This window comes from Metschnikowia bicuspidata, assembly GCF_001664035.1.
Source record: "Metschnikowia bicuspidata var. bicuspidata NRRL YB-4993 chromosome Unknown METBIscaffold_2, whole genome shotgun sequence".
NCBI classification, from domain to species: domain Eukaryota; kingdom Fungi; phylum Ascomycota; class Pichiomycetes; order Serinales; family Metschnikowiaceae; genus Metschnikowia; species Metschnikowia bicuspidata.
In genome coordinates this window covers 1,631,218-1,645,615 of record NW_017387732.1, presented here as the reverse complement: position 1 = coordinate 1,645,615, position 14,398 = coordinate 1,631,218, and the positions used below count along the sequence as shown (strand labels likewise).

The 14,398-nt window shown below is 41.9% G+C and overlaps 2 protein-coding genes and 4 non-coding genes across 6 annotated transcripts; 3 read left to right on the top strand and 3 right to left on the bottom strand.

The window, feature by feature from the left end:
• Nucleotides 1-115: 115 nt before the first annotated feature.
• On the bottom strand, nucleotides 116-2,122 carry METBIDRAFT_151641 (uncharacterized protein). Its single transcript, XM_018854571.1, has 2 exons — nucleotides 1,425-2,122; nucleotides 116-1,187 (listed from the first exon to the last, which is right to left on the bottom strand). The coding sequence occupies exons 1-2, from the start codon at nucleotides 2,079-2,081 to the stop codon at nucleotides 570-572; spliced, it is 1,275 nt and encodes a 424-aa protein (XP_018712839.1). The 5' UTR covers nucleotides 2,082-2,122; the 3' UTR covers nucleotides 116-569.
• Nucleotide 2,123: 1 nt separating this feature from the next.
• On the top strand, nucleotides 2,124-2,939 carry METBIDRAFT_151325 (uncharacterized protein). The gene has a single exon (XM_018854569.1). The coding sequence runs from the start codon at nucleotides 2,243-2,245 to the stop codon at nucleotides 2,708-2,710; it is 468 nt and encodes a 155-aa protein (XP_018712838.1). The 5' UTR covers nucleotides 2,124-2,242; the 3' UTR covers nucleotides 2,711-2,939.
• Nucleotides 2,940-5,720: 2,781 nt separating this feature from the next.
• METBIDRAFT_t97 lies at nucleotides 5,721-5,792 on the bottom strand. Its single transcript has one exon. It is a non-coding gene; the product is annotated as a tRNA-Met (tRNA).
• A 2,499-nt stretch (nucleotides 5,793-8,291) lies between these two features.
• Nucleotides 8,292-8,384, top strand: METBIDRAFT_t108. The gene has a single exon. It is a non-coding gene; the product is annotated as a tRNA-Ser (tRNA).
• A 3,286-nt stretch (nucleotides 8,385-11,670) lies between these two features.
• METBIDRAFT_t96 lies at nucleotides 11,671-11,744 on the bottom strand. Its single transcript has one exon. It is a non-coding gene; the product is annotated as a tRNA-Arg (tRNA).
• Nucleotides 11,745-13,933: 2,189 nt separating this feature from the next.
• METBIDRAFT_t109 lies at nucleotides 13,934-14,026 on the top strand. The gene has a single exon. It is a non-coding gene; the product is annotated as a tRNA-Ser (tRNA).
• The last annotated feature ends 372 nt before the right edge of the window (nucleotides 14,027-14,398 follow it).

Below are 14,398 nucleotides of genomic sequence, written 5' to 3'. Positions count from 1 at the left end.
ATTTCTGAAGCGAGGTGGGAGGTGAGCAAAAAAAGACACTATCTTCATGCTTCACTGACTTGCCTCTGTTAGCTTAAGATTCTGGTGGCTGTGCTCAAAGTCCAACGAGATGCTATGGTTCAAATGAGTGCTTCCAAATCTAAAAACCATACATCTCTTTCTGCCAATGAGCTTCTTCCATTCCCAACAGCTTCCAAGAAAAAATACTTTATTTTCCAAGCCGAGGCACTCGTAAACAAGTTCTAGATGGACCCGCCTGCACTTCCGCGTCCTGAGATGTTTCAAAATATTTAGCCTAAAACATCACAACGCCAAATTTGGCCTTACATGCCGTCTCATTGCTTATATAAGCGAAAATTCGTGTGCCAAAGGCATCCGGAAACATCCCGGTTTCCGGATTCCGGCCAGTGACCAAACAAAGATGATCAATACAAAGATTCAAATTAAACCGATACGAAAAGTATATTGTAAATTTTTATGAAAAGATTCGATGAGAAAAATGAGGCGATTTCGAAATTCCCAATGTCAAATTGAGAGAAACAATTGCGCTAACGAAAGGATTGGATTGCTTACAAGAAATAAGCGAAAGGAATGGCAATCAAGGCCAAGGAAGCACTGACCCTGCCAGCACCGTTGAAGACAGTAGAAACAGCTGGGGTGGCAGAGGCGTAGTCGGTGGACTGGGCGGCAACGGCGCCAGTGGAAGTGCTGGTGTGGAAGCCGGTAGCGGCGGAAGTAGTGAGAGTAACGTAGATGGTCTCCTCACCAGCGGCACCGGTGGAGGTAGAGGCAATGACGGTGGTCACAACACCGGCATCAGTGGTCTTGGCACCCTCGGCACCAGTGGTGGTCACGGTGGCGGTGTCCTCAGCCTCCTTGGAGACAGTGTACCAGGTGGTGTAGACAGTGGTCTCATCACCGCTGGTGACAGTGGTTGCACCTTGGGTAGCAGTAACTGTAACAGTGGTCTCCTCGCCGTTAGCACCAGTGGTAGCGGAAGTGATCACAGTGGACGAAGCATGCTCAGTCACTGGGCACCAGGTGGTGTAAACAGTGGTGGAACCGTCAGTGGTGACAGTGGTTGGACCCTGCGTAGCAGTGGCAGTAGACTCAACGCACTTGTCGTCAGAGCAAGAGGTGATGGTGATGATGGTGGTGGCAACAGTGTTGGTGACAGTCTCGGTAGGCTCGTCAGTCACTGGGCACCAGGTGGTGTAAACAGTGGTGGAACCGTCAGTGGTGACAGTGGTTGGGCCTTGAGTAGCAGTGGCAGTAGACTCAACGCACTTGTCGTCAGAGCAAGAGGTGATGGTGATGATGGTAGTGGCAACGGTGTTGGAGTCAGTCACCGTGGACACAGGCACCCAGGTGGTGAGCACAGAGGTGGTGTCGTCAGAGGTCACAGTGGTTGGGCCCTCGGTAGCGGTGGCAGTCGACTCGGAACACACATCATCAGAGCAAGAAGTGATGGTGAGGATGGTCGTGGACTCGTATGTAGCAGTAGAAGTGGACTCGTAAACACTGGTCATGGACTCGTAAACACTGGTCATGGACTCGTAAGCACTGGTCATGGACTCGGAAACACCAGAGGCAGAAGACACGGCGTCGACGTCAGACACAGAGAGCTCGGGGGCGTCGAGGAGGGCGGTACCGTTCAAGGTCATGATGTAGTCGACCAAGTCGGACTCGGCGTCTCTCTTGGAGACGAACTTGGAGTTGAATCTGGCGCGCAAGGCCATTGTGGAGTTGATGGCAGGCGACATCTCAGCGTGCACTCCCATAATAGGAAAGTTGCCCTGGTCCATCATTTCTTTGGCGGGCACAGTGACAGTGCGACCGGCCTCGGGAATGTTATTATAGAATCTGTTGCCGTTGACCAAGGCGTAGCAAGCGTCAACAAGGTAGTTGTCTGGGGCAGTGAAGTCGAAAGTCACAGGGACAGCGTCTGGAATGACGAACGAACAGGATCCAGTGTCCAAATCAACAACGGATTGCTGGACACCTCCAACACGACAGGCGACGTCCTTGGCACACGCCGAGGCGGCCAACACAGAGGCGGCTGCAAGAGTAGTAAATTTCATAGCAAAAATTGGTTAGCGAAAGACGGAAAGTTTACGGATATCAAAAGGGGAAAGATCAGGGGGCGGCGCCCTTTTTATATATTGCTGGCTGTAAAAACGGAAATGTGGCTAGGGCCAAAATAGCATTCCCGCAGTTTATTGCGTCGTGCACATACTCCGGGATGCGTCGCTCCTCCCCCTGCCGCTGCGAGGCTTGCGCGCTATATAGGGATGATATGCTCGATTGGAGTGGCAACCAGCACTGTGCAATTTGGCTGAATGATCCCATGAAGTTTAAATCAAGGAATAGGGGTTTTTCTAGTTCCATGAGACTGTTTCATCATAGATTTTATGGAAGCTGTACTCATAACATACGGCTGCGTTCGACAAACATCACATGTGATTCCTGCCATCCGCGAAATCTATCACAACAATTCGCGATCGGCATTGCAGCGTTCTCGCGACGCTGCGAGTTTAGACTTCCTCTGGTATATTCATCGCAGATCGCGCATGGGGCTAGGCCGCCACCAGCCTCTTGGGGATCTTGGCTGCGGATGGCTCTTTTCTTTTTTCGCCAGCAAAGCAAGGCTACCATCAGCAAACGCAGTGATTCAGGAACCGCTACTTCAGAATGCTTTGTTGTAATGTAAGGGTCCCTAGCGAGCTCCCTCTATTGTTGCTTTTCATTCGGCTATTTGGATTTTCAAGATAGGCGCTGCGCACCTGGGGCTGCATGCATGCACTCCGGAGTGAACATCTCCTGCACCGTGTCCCGGGACGTGTAAACAACCCGTCATGAAAACGAAGGGGGTCTCTGTTCAGATGCGTGAGAATCTGCATTGGGGTGAAAACAAAATATGACGTATCGGAAATGTGCCCAGGTTTGAAAGGCTGACCATCACGGCCTGAGTCCTCAAGTCACTGCGTCTTCTGTCTCGTATTTCTTTGTTTTGCGGGTTCGTATGTAACATGCTCATCGGTTCGTATCCTATTGTTGACCTCGTTTCGTAGAAGGCCCTCCAGAAACCCAAGCAGCGAGATCCTACAAACGGCGTCTCAAGCCAGGTGAGATTTACTCACTCACCAAGCCCCCAGCACATATAGAGTTTACATGAGAGTTCCGAGATAGGAATTTCTCGAAGTCGGGCCCAGCAACACAGTTGGGATTTCTTTTTTGTGTGTGTAGCGTGTGTGTGTACTTTGTGTTGTTTTTTTTCTTAGTTTTAAATTAACAGACGCCGGTCGAGATTTTACCTCCACTCCGATGCTTACTTTGGGCAACACACCAGGCCCCGAAATTACACAAAACTTGATTGCTATGCTGCATGCCGGACAGGTGTGTATATACCATGGGATGCGAGATCCCTTGGTCGAATCCATTGGCCGATCCTCACCCATAAATTTGGGGGCTAGATCTCTCTTTCTCCCAAAACAACGGATGCACAAGTCGGCCCATTGAGAGTGAGCGCCCCGTTTTTTCCTGGCTTCTGCCGGACTCTCCAATCGCAGCCACAATTGATTTGTTTGCTGCCCGATATATCGTACCACAATACGAGCTATATGCACGCGCCTACCGTTCGCAAGGCAAGAACAACCCTGAAGAGGTATATTAGTTCATTAAATGTGGCTTGCTTCCACACAAGATGCACCTAATTTAACGCCACTGTCAGATGGCTGCAACCATGAAAGATATCTCTTTCTTTGTGTCGTCGGGCCTTACACTGTGTTATTGAATAGCCTGTGTGTGCATTATGTGGGTTATCTCCAGGGACGTTGACAAGAAAAATTCGACGCAGAGTCCACGATTAGGCAAGTCAAGCGCATATGTATGCAAAAAACGTATTGATGCACGCGCGTTCGAGTGTGCTTGAACGCGCGTCGCGATGTTGATCCTCCACCCAGATCCACAAAGCCGTTTTCTTGGACTTGTCGATTCACTACCAAGCGGGTTAGTCATCTCGACTTTCTTGTTCACATGAGAAAAAAAAAAAACACAAAAACAAAAACGAAAAGTAACTGCATAACATGATGCACCAATGAGAAATATAGTAAGCTGACGAATTTCTCTTCCCTGCTGATCTCTTGGTTGGCGTAAGCGCGTGGAATGCAACTATGTTAATATCGAGTCATTATTATGTACTAGACGGCTCGGGCAGATTATTTGTATCATGGAGTGTTTTCAATCACCAAAGAAAAACAATTGCTCAGAATTCTCTGTGTTAGAAGAGTATCCTGCTTTTAGAAACATATTACCTTGCACGGCCCGGGGCCAATGATAAAATGCATACGGGTCCTTTTCCCTTTTCTTCTGCAGATTGTCTGGATATGGAACAGCCAATATCACTTTCGAATCATTCTTTCGAAACGGCATTATTTCATATCCATGCATGCAATTCTCTTGTCGTCGTTCATTTAGTTGATGACAAACATACAACAAGCAAATGGGACATGCCACATTTCTTGAGTCTGATGAGATAAAACCATGGGCAGCAAGGAATATTCAAATGAAATGGGGTATGAAGATTTCGAGGTATGTGCCGATTGGGGCGCACCTGATCTTTTGCTGTATCGGCAAAAACATGAGAGAAACCTCCTGTAGAGACTCCTGCAATCTCTGCAGTTAATCATATTGCCGCTTAACTAGCATAACATTTTGGCTTGTTATCCACAGTGTCATGCCATTGCCATTGCCATTGCCATTGTCGTTGGCATTGTCATCGTCATTGTCATATCTGTATGCTACATTTGTATCATCTGGCATAGAGATGACGGGAACTACTTCTCCTGTTTGTTTGCAGGAGATCCTGCAAAACATTTTTGTATTTTCCAATCAAACCATTGCCCTTACTTAAGTTATTTTGTGAAGCCATTCCCTGAATACTTCTGAAGGTCCACATGATGTTTTTTGATTACTTTTTTAAAATTACATGAATGGAACAAAACAGAATACATGAACCTGTAAGCTTATCGACAAGTCTTTTTGGAAGCTTTGATTGCCGTTTTTTATTGCAGATTCATCTTTCACACCTAATTCGAGAGCAACAAGACTTGAGCAAAGCATACCTGTTCTCTAACTATCAGGCTAACACTGATTGTCCCTATAAGCGCATATTTGTGTATATGCACTCCTATTATGAGTTTTGTCGGATACCATGTCGAAACCCTCATGTTCTTCTTGTTTCCAAAATCTTTCCCGTTTTATTCCCGTGACCACATATATATGGCAGATGTAATTCCCTATGTTCTTTTAGCGAGTCTGTGATACATAGGAGGACAAACACGTGCCTCACCTGTTCTTCAATGTCTCTTAATTCCAAACCTTAAAAATCTAGAACCTTGTATCTTCTAGCCATTAAGACTTCAGACAAATCACCGGTCTGCTTCAAGTGATTCGCTTCGAACGAGATGCACTCCCTCGCTGGTATTTCATCATCTGTAGATATCTTTGGAAAAACACCTGCATCTGGTATCATTCCAAAAATTTGCCCCATCCAACAGGATCAGAATATTGTGACATGAAACTAAACTTTCATGCAAGCTGAATGAATGAAAGAAATGAACAGAAAAGGGAAGAAGAGACATTGGCTTAACTGCGGACAAACTAAGCTCAAGCATGATTTCATATCCAGTACAATACAAAGTATAAGCAGCAAAAAAGAGTAGCGCCGCCTGGTTTCGATCCAGGGACATCAGGGTTATGAGCCCTGCGCGCTTCCACTGCGCCACGGCGCTTGCTACGGGTTTTATTTCAGATATAAGAAATATAAAGCTTAATAAACTTGCCGAACAACAAATAATCAACTTTTCTGACTCCAACATAGAGCAAAAAGAAAAATAATACACGGGGTAAAAACATCAGTTTCTCACCTGAACCAAATCTGCGATCAATTTTAGGCTTTTTATTCATAGGTTTTCGTTAGTATTTGGGTTTTACATCCCTTCAGTGACACCCTTATGAAAAAATGATGTTTCTTGGAAAAAAGCAATTCCAGGCCATGATCGGCTGAACATATTTGAAAACTAGCTACGTATTTGGGAGAGGGATTTATGTGTATTGTAAGACGTAAACAGATACGGGCCAAGAGGATCGTCCAGGCCGTGAAAACCGGAAGGGGACGGGCCGAGCTTCGACACTTGGTACGTAGCTGTGAGCTGTTCAAAGGTTTTTTTATATATTTTTTATATAATTCTTCTCCTACCAGATCAATTTACCAAAATTGTATAGCTTGTTTTTCTTTATCAGGCGAAGACCCTTCCACCAAAACCAAGTCAAAAAAAAAGCCAGAGATATATATCTGGCAACAATTCTGGGCTTCAATTTTTTTTTACGGATCATATTTTTCATGTAGTGAATCATCGTAGCCTTGAGGTACTAGCGTACCACCTGTCGTTTTTTCAAGGCAAGCTGTCAATTTCGTTGCCCAGGATCATTTAAATGTAGCACAAGAGTTTCACTGTGTCATATCTCAGGTCAACCAAAAAATATGAAATTCTCCTAATGACCTGGTATTTCAAAGGTGAGAAAAGGAGAAGAGATGGTTCACTGCTCCATGAATGTGTCACAAACATGTGTAATTAGTGTGAATCCAATAAAATATTGGTATGCTGCAGTTGAGCTATTGATCCTCACAGAATATTCTGCTTGAATTTTTATTCGAAAAAGTAGAGCTCTACATGTCTCTGCAGTATGGCAAATGGGAACAATATTATACCTTGCCTCTTTCATTGAATTGGGCATCGGTATCTTCCCCAAACTGTCTTAGCCTGATGGGGAAAATTAATTTTTCTCACACTCGACCTGAACTACCAACCAAGGAGTATCGTGTGTTCGCAAACGACGTGAAAAATATTTAAACGATCATAAAATTGACGTGTCAGCGACAATGAGCAAAGCACGAATATTCGAATAAGCAACAATCTTCGCTTTTCGACTCCCCACTATGATAAGCCAAATTTCAGTGATATTGTCTTGCTTTTCCCAATCTTGTGTTCTAAAAATCTGACGAATTATTTTAGGTTACCGCTGAACAAAGTGCCAGATAATATTTCTAAAATGTGAATAGGAGGACGGCGGTGGTAATTTTGTATCTTATTTTGCTAACAATCAGGCTTGAAATTATGAATGAAATCATGTAAAAAAGCGCAAGGTATTTTCTATTATCATATTCCAGCGCTCTCAGATTCTTCCATGAGATACGTCTCTCCTAAAGTCTTTTTGCCTAAACTGGCCTACATTGTGTAATCTTGAATTTAAGCTGTCATGGGTCCATTGGATGAAACGTTTGAAGAGATCGTGGCCACAGTATATTGAGTAAAGAAGAAGACAAGACCTTAGCTTTTCTGTGTCTGATTCTGTAAAAGTTTGTTTTATTGTATCAAACAGGCTACGCATCTGAAGAATCTTAAATCTAGTAGTCCATGAAGCAAGCATTTCTTGAGACTTATTAGCTTTGTTACCTCAATCATGCAAAATCAAAGCTTACATACCTCACACTCACTTTGGTGGCTCAAACCCTCAACACATCCAGTTTCTTTATTTTCATATGATGAATCCATTTAATTAAAGAAACAAAACAATAAGCTGATGTATACAAAGCCTCTTTACAATTCCCAGATTTGTACCTAGTGTCGAAACATGGCCCATCACTTTCCCTCAAACACGGCCTGAACGGTCCTTTTGGCACGCAGAAAGACGTATTTGACTTTCGGTAATTCGTTTCAAGGAAAAGTCTCTCGTAGTAGTCCCTTCCACTCAGATTGTTAAAAAGGACTTAATGATATTTCTTCCTGAGACCCGCTACGTCTTCGAGTGCAGACCTTGAAAATTGTGGTGACGAACCGATTTTTGTTGAGTCCTCCAAAGAGTTGTCGGTCGGAGCCAACATTTCGTTCCAACACTTCTTTTTTTTCGTTTTTGGTAGATTCAATTTTTGCTCTTGCAACCAGTATTTGGAAGGTTTCCTAGCTTTTGTAGAGATGGATAAGGAAAGCGTCTGTGGCGTCCCCATTGCTGTGGATTTGGTGTGTGCAAAGATGACATTAAAAACCCAATGTTTCGCATGGGAGGGTCCTGTGCGGGACATTACTATACTTAAATACTACAACTGAATACCTTTCGTTTGTTACTAATCACAAGTGAGCTCTCTTAAGCAAATCATCACGTATCTAGTCGACTAATTCATTTTGACAGCTACTAATATGGCTTGTTCACTTTACTGAACAACACAAAAAGGCATTGTGGCCGAGTGGTTAAGGCGATGCACTCGAATAATTCGGGCTTATGCATTGGGATTTCCCGCGCAGGTTCGAATCCTGCTGATGTCGCTATTTTTTGAATTGTTCTTTCTGTTTGAAGGCCTCTTTGTCTGTAATCGCGATAAAAGGTACAGTTTATTGATATTGAATCCGTCAAGTTTTAAGAAACACAATTCTCAAGTTGTTGATTCGAGGACAGCACGTTACAGAAAGATGCCCCTTTATTATTCTTCAAGTTTAGCGAAGCAAATATTTTTGAGTCATATCTTACAATCCTATAATCACAATTTCAAAGTAGATGTACGCAAAGAAAGTTACCCAGGCCGTGACTAACGGAGAGGGGCTGGTTCCATTTTGATACAGAGCACGTATCTTAGAGTTGACCAGGGAGACTACAAATTTTTTAGAGTTTCGTTAAAATTATCAGATGGGATGAAAGGAAGTATTAAATTTGGAGGAAGATGTAAACCTGGGGTTTTCCTGAAATGTATGGATGTGTGTGATCAGCCAGTGAAGGCTTCTTCGGGGTGTAGGGTTCAAAATGTCAGATGGTGCTTTCGAAAAATATGCACCAGTTATCCAGGTTCAGCAAATGTAGCTAGAATGAGAGCACTGTAGATACTTGACCCTTGAGACATCAAAGCTGAGTTGACCCAGTAGTTGTCATGAGGTTTGCAGTTTCGGGCAGGGCTATGAATCATCGAGATGATTCGAAAACTCATCACTAAGATACGAGGAACATTATCCATAAATTTGAAATAGAAAGAAAAAATCGCTTCAGCAAGACAACTTAAAAATTTTTGATGCGCAAAACTTATTACCCTCAAATTCATTTTGCGAGGAAAAGAGATAGATTTAAAAGGAAAAATTGGGAGAAACGGCTTGCCAATTCCAGATTCTGGGTATGAAGAGTGAGTGTAGTCAGCTAGTCTATTCACTGGTCTTTGCGAAGTATGGATAATGGGGCTGTGAAACAAGTAATATCACCCGTCTTACCTATGAGTATTTCACTGAACTGCAACAATTACATTATAGTGGATCGCCAACAACTTTCTATGCATATTCATCCACAATGTTTGAAGCCGTCTAGAGTACGACAATGGCAACCTGTTCATTAATGGTACATACTTCACTCTTAAGTTTTAAGATTCATCCATTTTCTTTAAAAAAAGCTTGGATCATACGGTGTGGTCGCTCCAGTTAGGGGACAAAATAAACAAGAGTTTGTATTGAGCTTCTAGCAAGTAGATATTGAATGCCTTGAAATACCCTTTTGGGTTCATATCAGGAGAAAATTAAGGCATTTTCGTCTCATTCCTGTTGTGGATAGTGTGTTGGTAATTCTATGCGAGGTTCATGATTCCAATTCCCATATATCCGCTAGCTGAAGAACATTTTCTTGATCCAGGATCCTCCAGAGGATTATTGTGAGATAAACATGCCCAACTGAGGTGGTTCGTTCGTATTTCCGGATTTGGTGGGTCTCCTATTTTTGCCTTCTTAATGAAATACATATGAGTTAAAATAATGTTCCAACAAGATATATGCAAGAGATGGCTTGTCGTCCCGTGTTTTTTCAGTTGTAGATGTATCGAACGTCTTTAGAATTACTGTTTTTCCCCTGCTTTTTGACGATTAAGTTCCAGCTGACGGAAAGCCTTAAGAGTGTAAAGTTGTAAGAAACAAAAATACAAGATGTAACGAATGTCCGGACAAGCATTGTCATATTTTTCTTTGAAGACATCGTACACTGCCCTCACCCACCATTCATCAGCCAGCTGTTCAAACATGTCTTCTAGATTAGTGTTGAAAGTTGTTGAAGGCTAGGAAATTACCTGTAGTTTTTTGTTTTGCAGAAAGCGAAAATATTTTTTTTACCTGCTCACGCGATAAGCACGTCACGTGTCTGAGCATAAACATATGAGGTAGCGTGTTCGATAGTCCACTACAATATTTATGCTGGGGCATAATTCTAGAATATTCTGGACACATAGAACTTTGCACTGATTTCATTCAGGTTTAATTTTCAAGAAAAAAAGCAAAAAATAGTTTGTTGGAGAAATATCTCAAGTAATTTATTGGTCGACCACTCGCGTTTCGTCGACTTATTTAACAATACGCGAATTTGTGACAAGAATGAAAACTGCAAACAGGCATAAAAAAACAGGAACAACAAAATCATGACCTATTTCTTTCGGCTAGAGTTTTTTTCGTTCAGCGAGATAAATTGAATATGAAAAAAAGGCAAAACTTCGTGTTAAACACATACGCTATTAAGTACACGCTAAGAGACTTCGAATTGGGGGACATCACGTGACTCATAATATATCGCCATAGTCAAACTGCAGGTGTCAGGTGTTCTTGGTAATCAAATGATTCAGAAAAGGTAATTCCAGGCAAAGAACTGTCTAAAAAAATTTATGAAAAGACTTCAGTGACGAAAGAAGGATACATTTCCTGGTTATCCGAGAGAAAGGGCGGTATGGAAACAAGAGTTTTTGTTTCCTTCACCTAATAAGTTTGTCAGAACTTCGACCATGGAATCGTCTGTTTAAAGGAATACTTCAACGCTATTAGTACAGAGGTCTCCTAGGAAGTATGTTTAATACAAGAATAGTCAGATATGAGACGTATTAAGTGAGCATAGTATGAAAGATGTGTTTTGTTTGCTATATATTTGTGGTGGGTTGAACTAGAGAATGAATGGAATCTTCTGCTAGTTATTGTATACAAGTCTTTCCAGAACATTCGCTTTTGATAAATTCTTTTCATGAAGTGATTATTTTTTTCTAGGACAAGAAGTCTATTATAGTAGTCGCCTGAACTCATAAGGACAGAGAGGACTCAAGAACCCTGTCACTCGCCACATCGTCGGGTATATACTATGACGATCGTGATGACAAACAGATTTAAACTTACAGAACTTCTTCGAAATGTGTCCACCAGAGCCAGTCTTCATCTGTTCCGCAATTATTTTTTTGCAGAGGGACAAGGAAATCATCTGTGCCGTCTCCATTTGTAGAGCCGATGTGTAAGCAAGAATAATACTTGAATGTCGATGTCACCTATGATGAAGTCAGATGGGGAAAACGTGATCCAAATTTGAAGTAGCGAAGGGACAATAGACTGAACAGTTTGATCATTCCGCTTTATATATTGCTTTCCAGAAGAGTGCTGGAATATCGTGGTTTGTGCTTTTTGTTTTTATGGCTCAAGGATTTGAAGATTTTCTCACAGATGCTTTGCTCCCTGCTTTCCCAAGCCAAGAAATGTTTTGCTGAAAACTCTTCACGAAAGAAATATCGAAGCACAATTTTGCAATCTTTGTGTACAATTTGTTTAATTAAAAAAAAATAACCCACGGCGGGACTCGAACACGCAATCACTGTCTCCGGAAAACAGTACCTTAACCAATTAGGCCACGCGGGCGGAACTGAGCATTTGTTTGAGAAGATCAAATATACCAGAAGTCCGCAAAAACGGTATTTTTTGTAAGCGCGCCTGTATAAAACACTAACTGGTACATCGGACACAAAAGATATAGATTGTATGATGTAAAGGGTTGAGATCGTTCATTCAATCAGATGATTTTACCAAAAAAGAAATCAAAGGACAGAAGTCTTTTTGAGGGGTGTCACACCTTTGGAAGATTTCGTGAATTGGTGCCCGCGCCTTCTCACCTGAGTCAATGTTGCGATCTATTTTTTCTCCTTTTTTTTGTATATGTGTTTCCTTTATTATTTTTTGTTAATGATGGGGTTTACACAACCCTCAATGACACCCTTAAATATAATGTTTCTTGAGAAATTAACCTAAGAAGAGAATAAATTCAGATACTATTGAAAGTGAGTTAGATGACAGTATATGGCAGCATTATTATTCGCACGCCCAATTTGAAAGGCAACAACATATTGATTTTTCTTTTTGAGAAACTCATCTGATGGAAGAAACCAAACAATAAGATATTATACAAAAAAACTTTGAAAATTCTCAGATATGTACTTAGTGTGGAAACTCGGCCCGCCTACTTTCGTTGAACACGGCATGGACGGCCCTCTTGACACACATCTAGTTACGTATGGGGAAATACATGCAAATACTTCTTGTAAAATTGCGATTTGAGTGCCCAGCGTCTCGACTAATACTACTGATCATAATGGAACAACCAGGTGGGATCTTTTTGATAACTGCGAAGGGCGTTACTTGCCGAGTATTGGACCAATCCAAGCATGAATTGCTAACAAAATACCAACTAAATAATGATTACAGGTTAAAAACCAGAAAGCCTTCGTTTAGTACTAATAGTCTTTATTCCAAGAAGAGGATAGTCGATTTCAGCAGATAAAAAAGATCAAAGATCCATTATACTCTGCAACACAGCCCTAAAAATCATTTTAAAAGCGCTTGATTCCAGAGTTCAAAAAATTGTCCCCAAGCTAGTAAGCCAGCACCAACGAGGTTTCATACAAGACTGAAAGATTAATCAAAACATTGTATTCTGAATAATGTTGTGTCATTTCTTTTAGGCTGGAATAAAGTTTTGATGGCCTCATCATAATGCGCTGTCTTTGACGTCTCTTCGGCTCAATTTTTTTTTGTTAGATTCATCTGAAGCTATGCCAAATCTCAACAAGATCAGCCCTTCCCCAGCTCTCATCTTTTCAAATACCTGATGAAATATTTAAGTATTCTAAGAAAGGGGGTCAACTGGGCAAAATTCAGTGTTTCCACCGTTTGCTTCGACGGACCGCTGGACCTAAGATAACAAAGCGCTGTGACATTATCGGGGTTTGCTTTACTTGCTTAAAAGAGCTTTTGAGGGGTGAAGAGAATCATACAATTTCATTTGAGAGACTTCTGGCAGCTCTCTTTAGTAATCTATGGCAAGTGTGAGTATTCCTACCATGTTGGACGTGGCTAAAGTTCGTAGTATTTTTTTGGTAGATGTTAAGTTCTCCAATGAGTTGTCGGCTGGGAGTCGTCAAACTTATTGAAAGATATAGCGTGTTGAAGTTGTTGTTTGATTCGGTCCATTATCAAGCGTCTAGGGGGGGGATTGTCCAGGATGAGGTCAATTATAACGTTAGCCAGCCATTCGGAGGTAGCTATATGTCTTAGCCTGGCTTGTTCGTCGTTCGATACGATTTTGTTCATGTGGTGAAACATTCGTATTCTAAGGTACTGATTGTACCAGCTATCGTTGTTTTGAAGGGTGTCCGATGAGGGACATCCATACTTGACTAAGGCTTTCTGGTAGATAGACTGTACTCATTATTTTGTTGGCTGTTCGTGCTAAGATTGGTCCGATGCTCGGCCAGTATTGGATGGTTGATCCCTTTTGGTGGTGAATTGTTGAGTACAAGATTCTGGATGTCTTGGTGTTGTTGGTGACCTTATTTGTATTTTTTTTTTTTGGTAGATTCATCTGATTAAAGGGGCAAAACTATATAATATAATGGGAGTTGGACTAACTTCATGATTAACAGATATGAATACATTGTGAGTCATTAGAATGGTAAGTTATGTATAAATTATATGACTTTGTGAAGGAAATTATACCTTCCACTAATAATGGAGCAAACAAATTAGTGTTCAGTTACGCTCAGAATTGCATAATAGGCATTGTGGCCGAGTGGTTAAGGCGATGCACTCGAATAATTCGGGCTTATGCATTGGGATTTCCCGCGCAGGTTCGAATCCTGCTGATGTCGATATTTTTTATAAACATTGTTTTTTTCTTTTTACTTTTTGAAGGCCTCTTTGTCTGTAGTCGGGATGAAAAGGTACAATCGATTGATATTCAATCTGTCGAGCTTTAAGTATCTTCACCATTTGGCTTAGATGCTGTGTCTTACAATATTGTCTATCTCGACGAATAAAAGCAAAATCGCCTTGAAGCACAGACCTCATCCCGCCCATGTTTCATGTTTTTCTGACACATCCTCCAATAGTAGCTTCGTTTCCATTCAAGATTTCACTAGGGACACAGAATATCAAAATCTCACATCTCGCAGTCTCATGTTCTATACCGTGTTCCAAAGAAACCAGATATTCACGCCGCGCAGTTCAGCAGTCTCCTGGAA

What these genes read in the sequence shown, in the direction of transcription:
- METBIDRAFT_151641 (XM_018854571.1), bottom strand. Translation starts at nt 2,081, where the DNA reads ATGAAATTTACTACTCTTGCAGCCGCCTCTGTGTTGGCCGCCTCGGCG. An exon ending in GTTCCGAGTCGACTGCCACC is followed by an intron (nt 1,188 to 1,424) that starts GCTACCGAGGGC and finishes GTGACTGACGAG; the next exon opens with CCTACCGAGACTGTCACCAA.
- METBIDRAFT_151325 (XM_018854569.1), top strand. Translation starts at nt 2,243, where the DNA reads ATGCGTCGCTCCTCCCCCTGCCGCTGCGAGGCTTGCGCGCTATATAGG.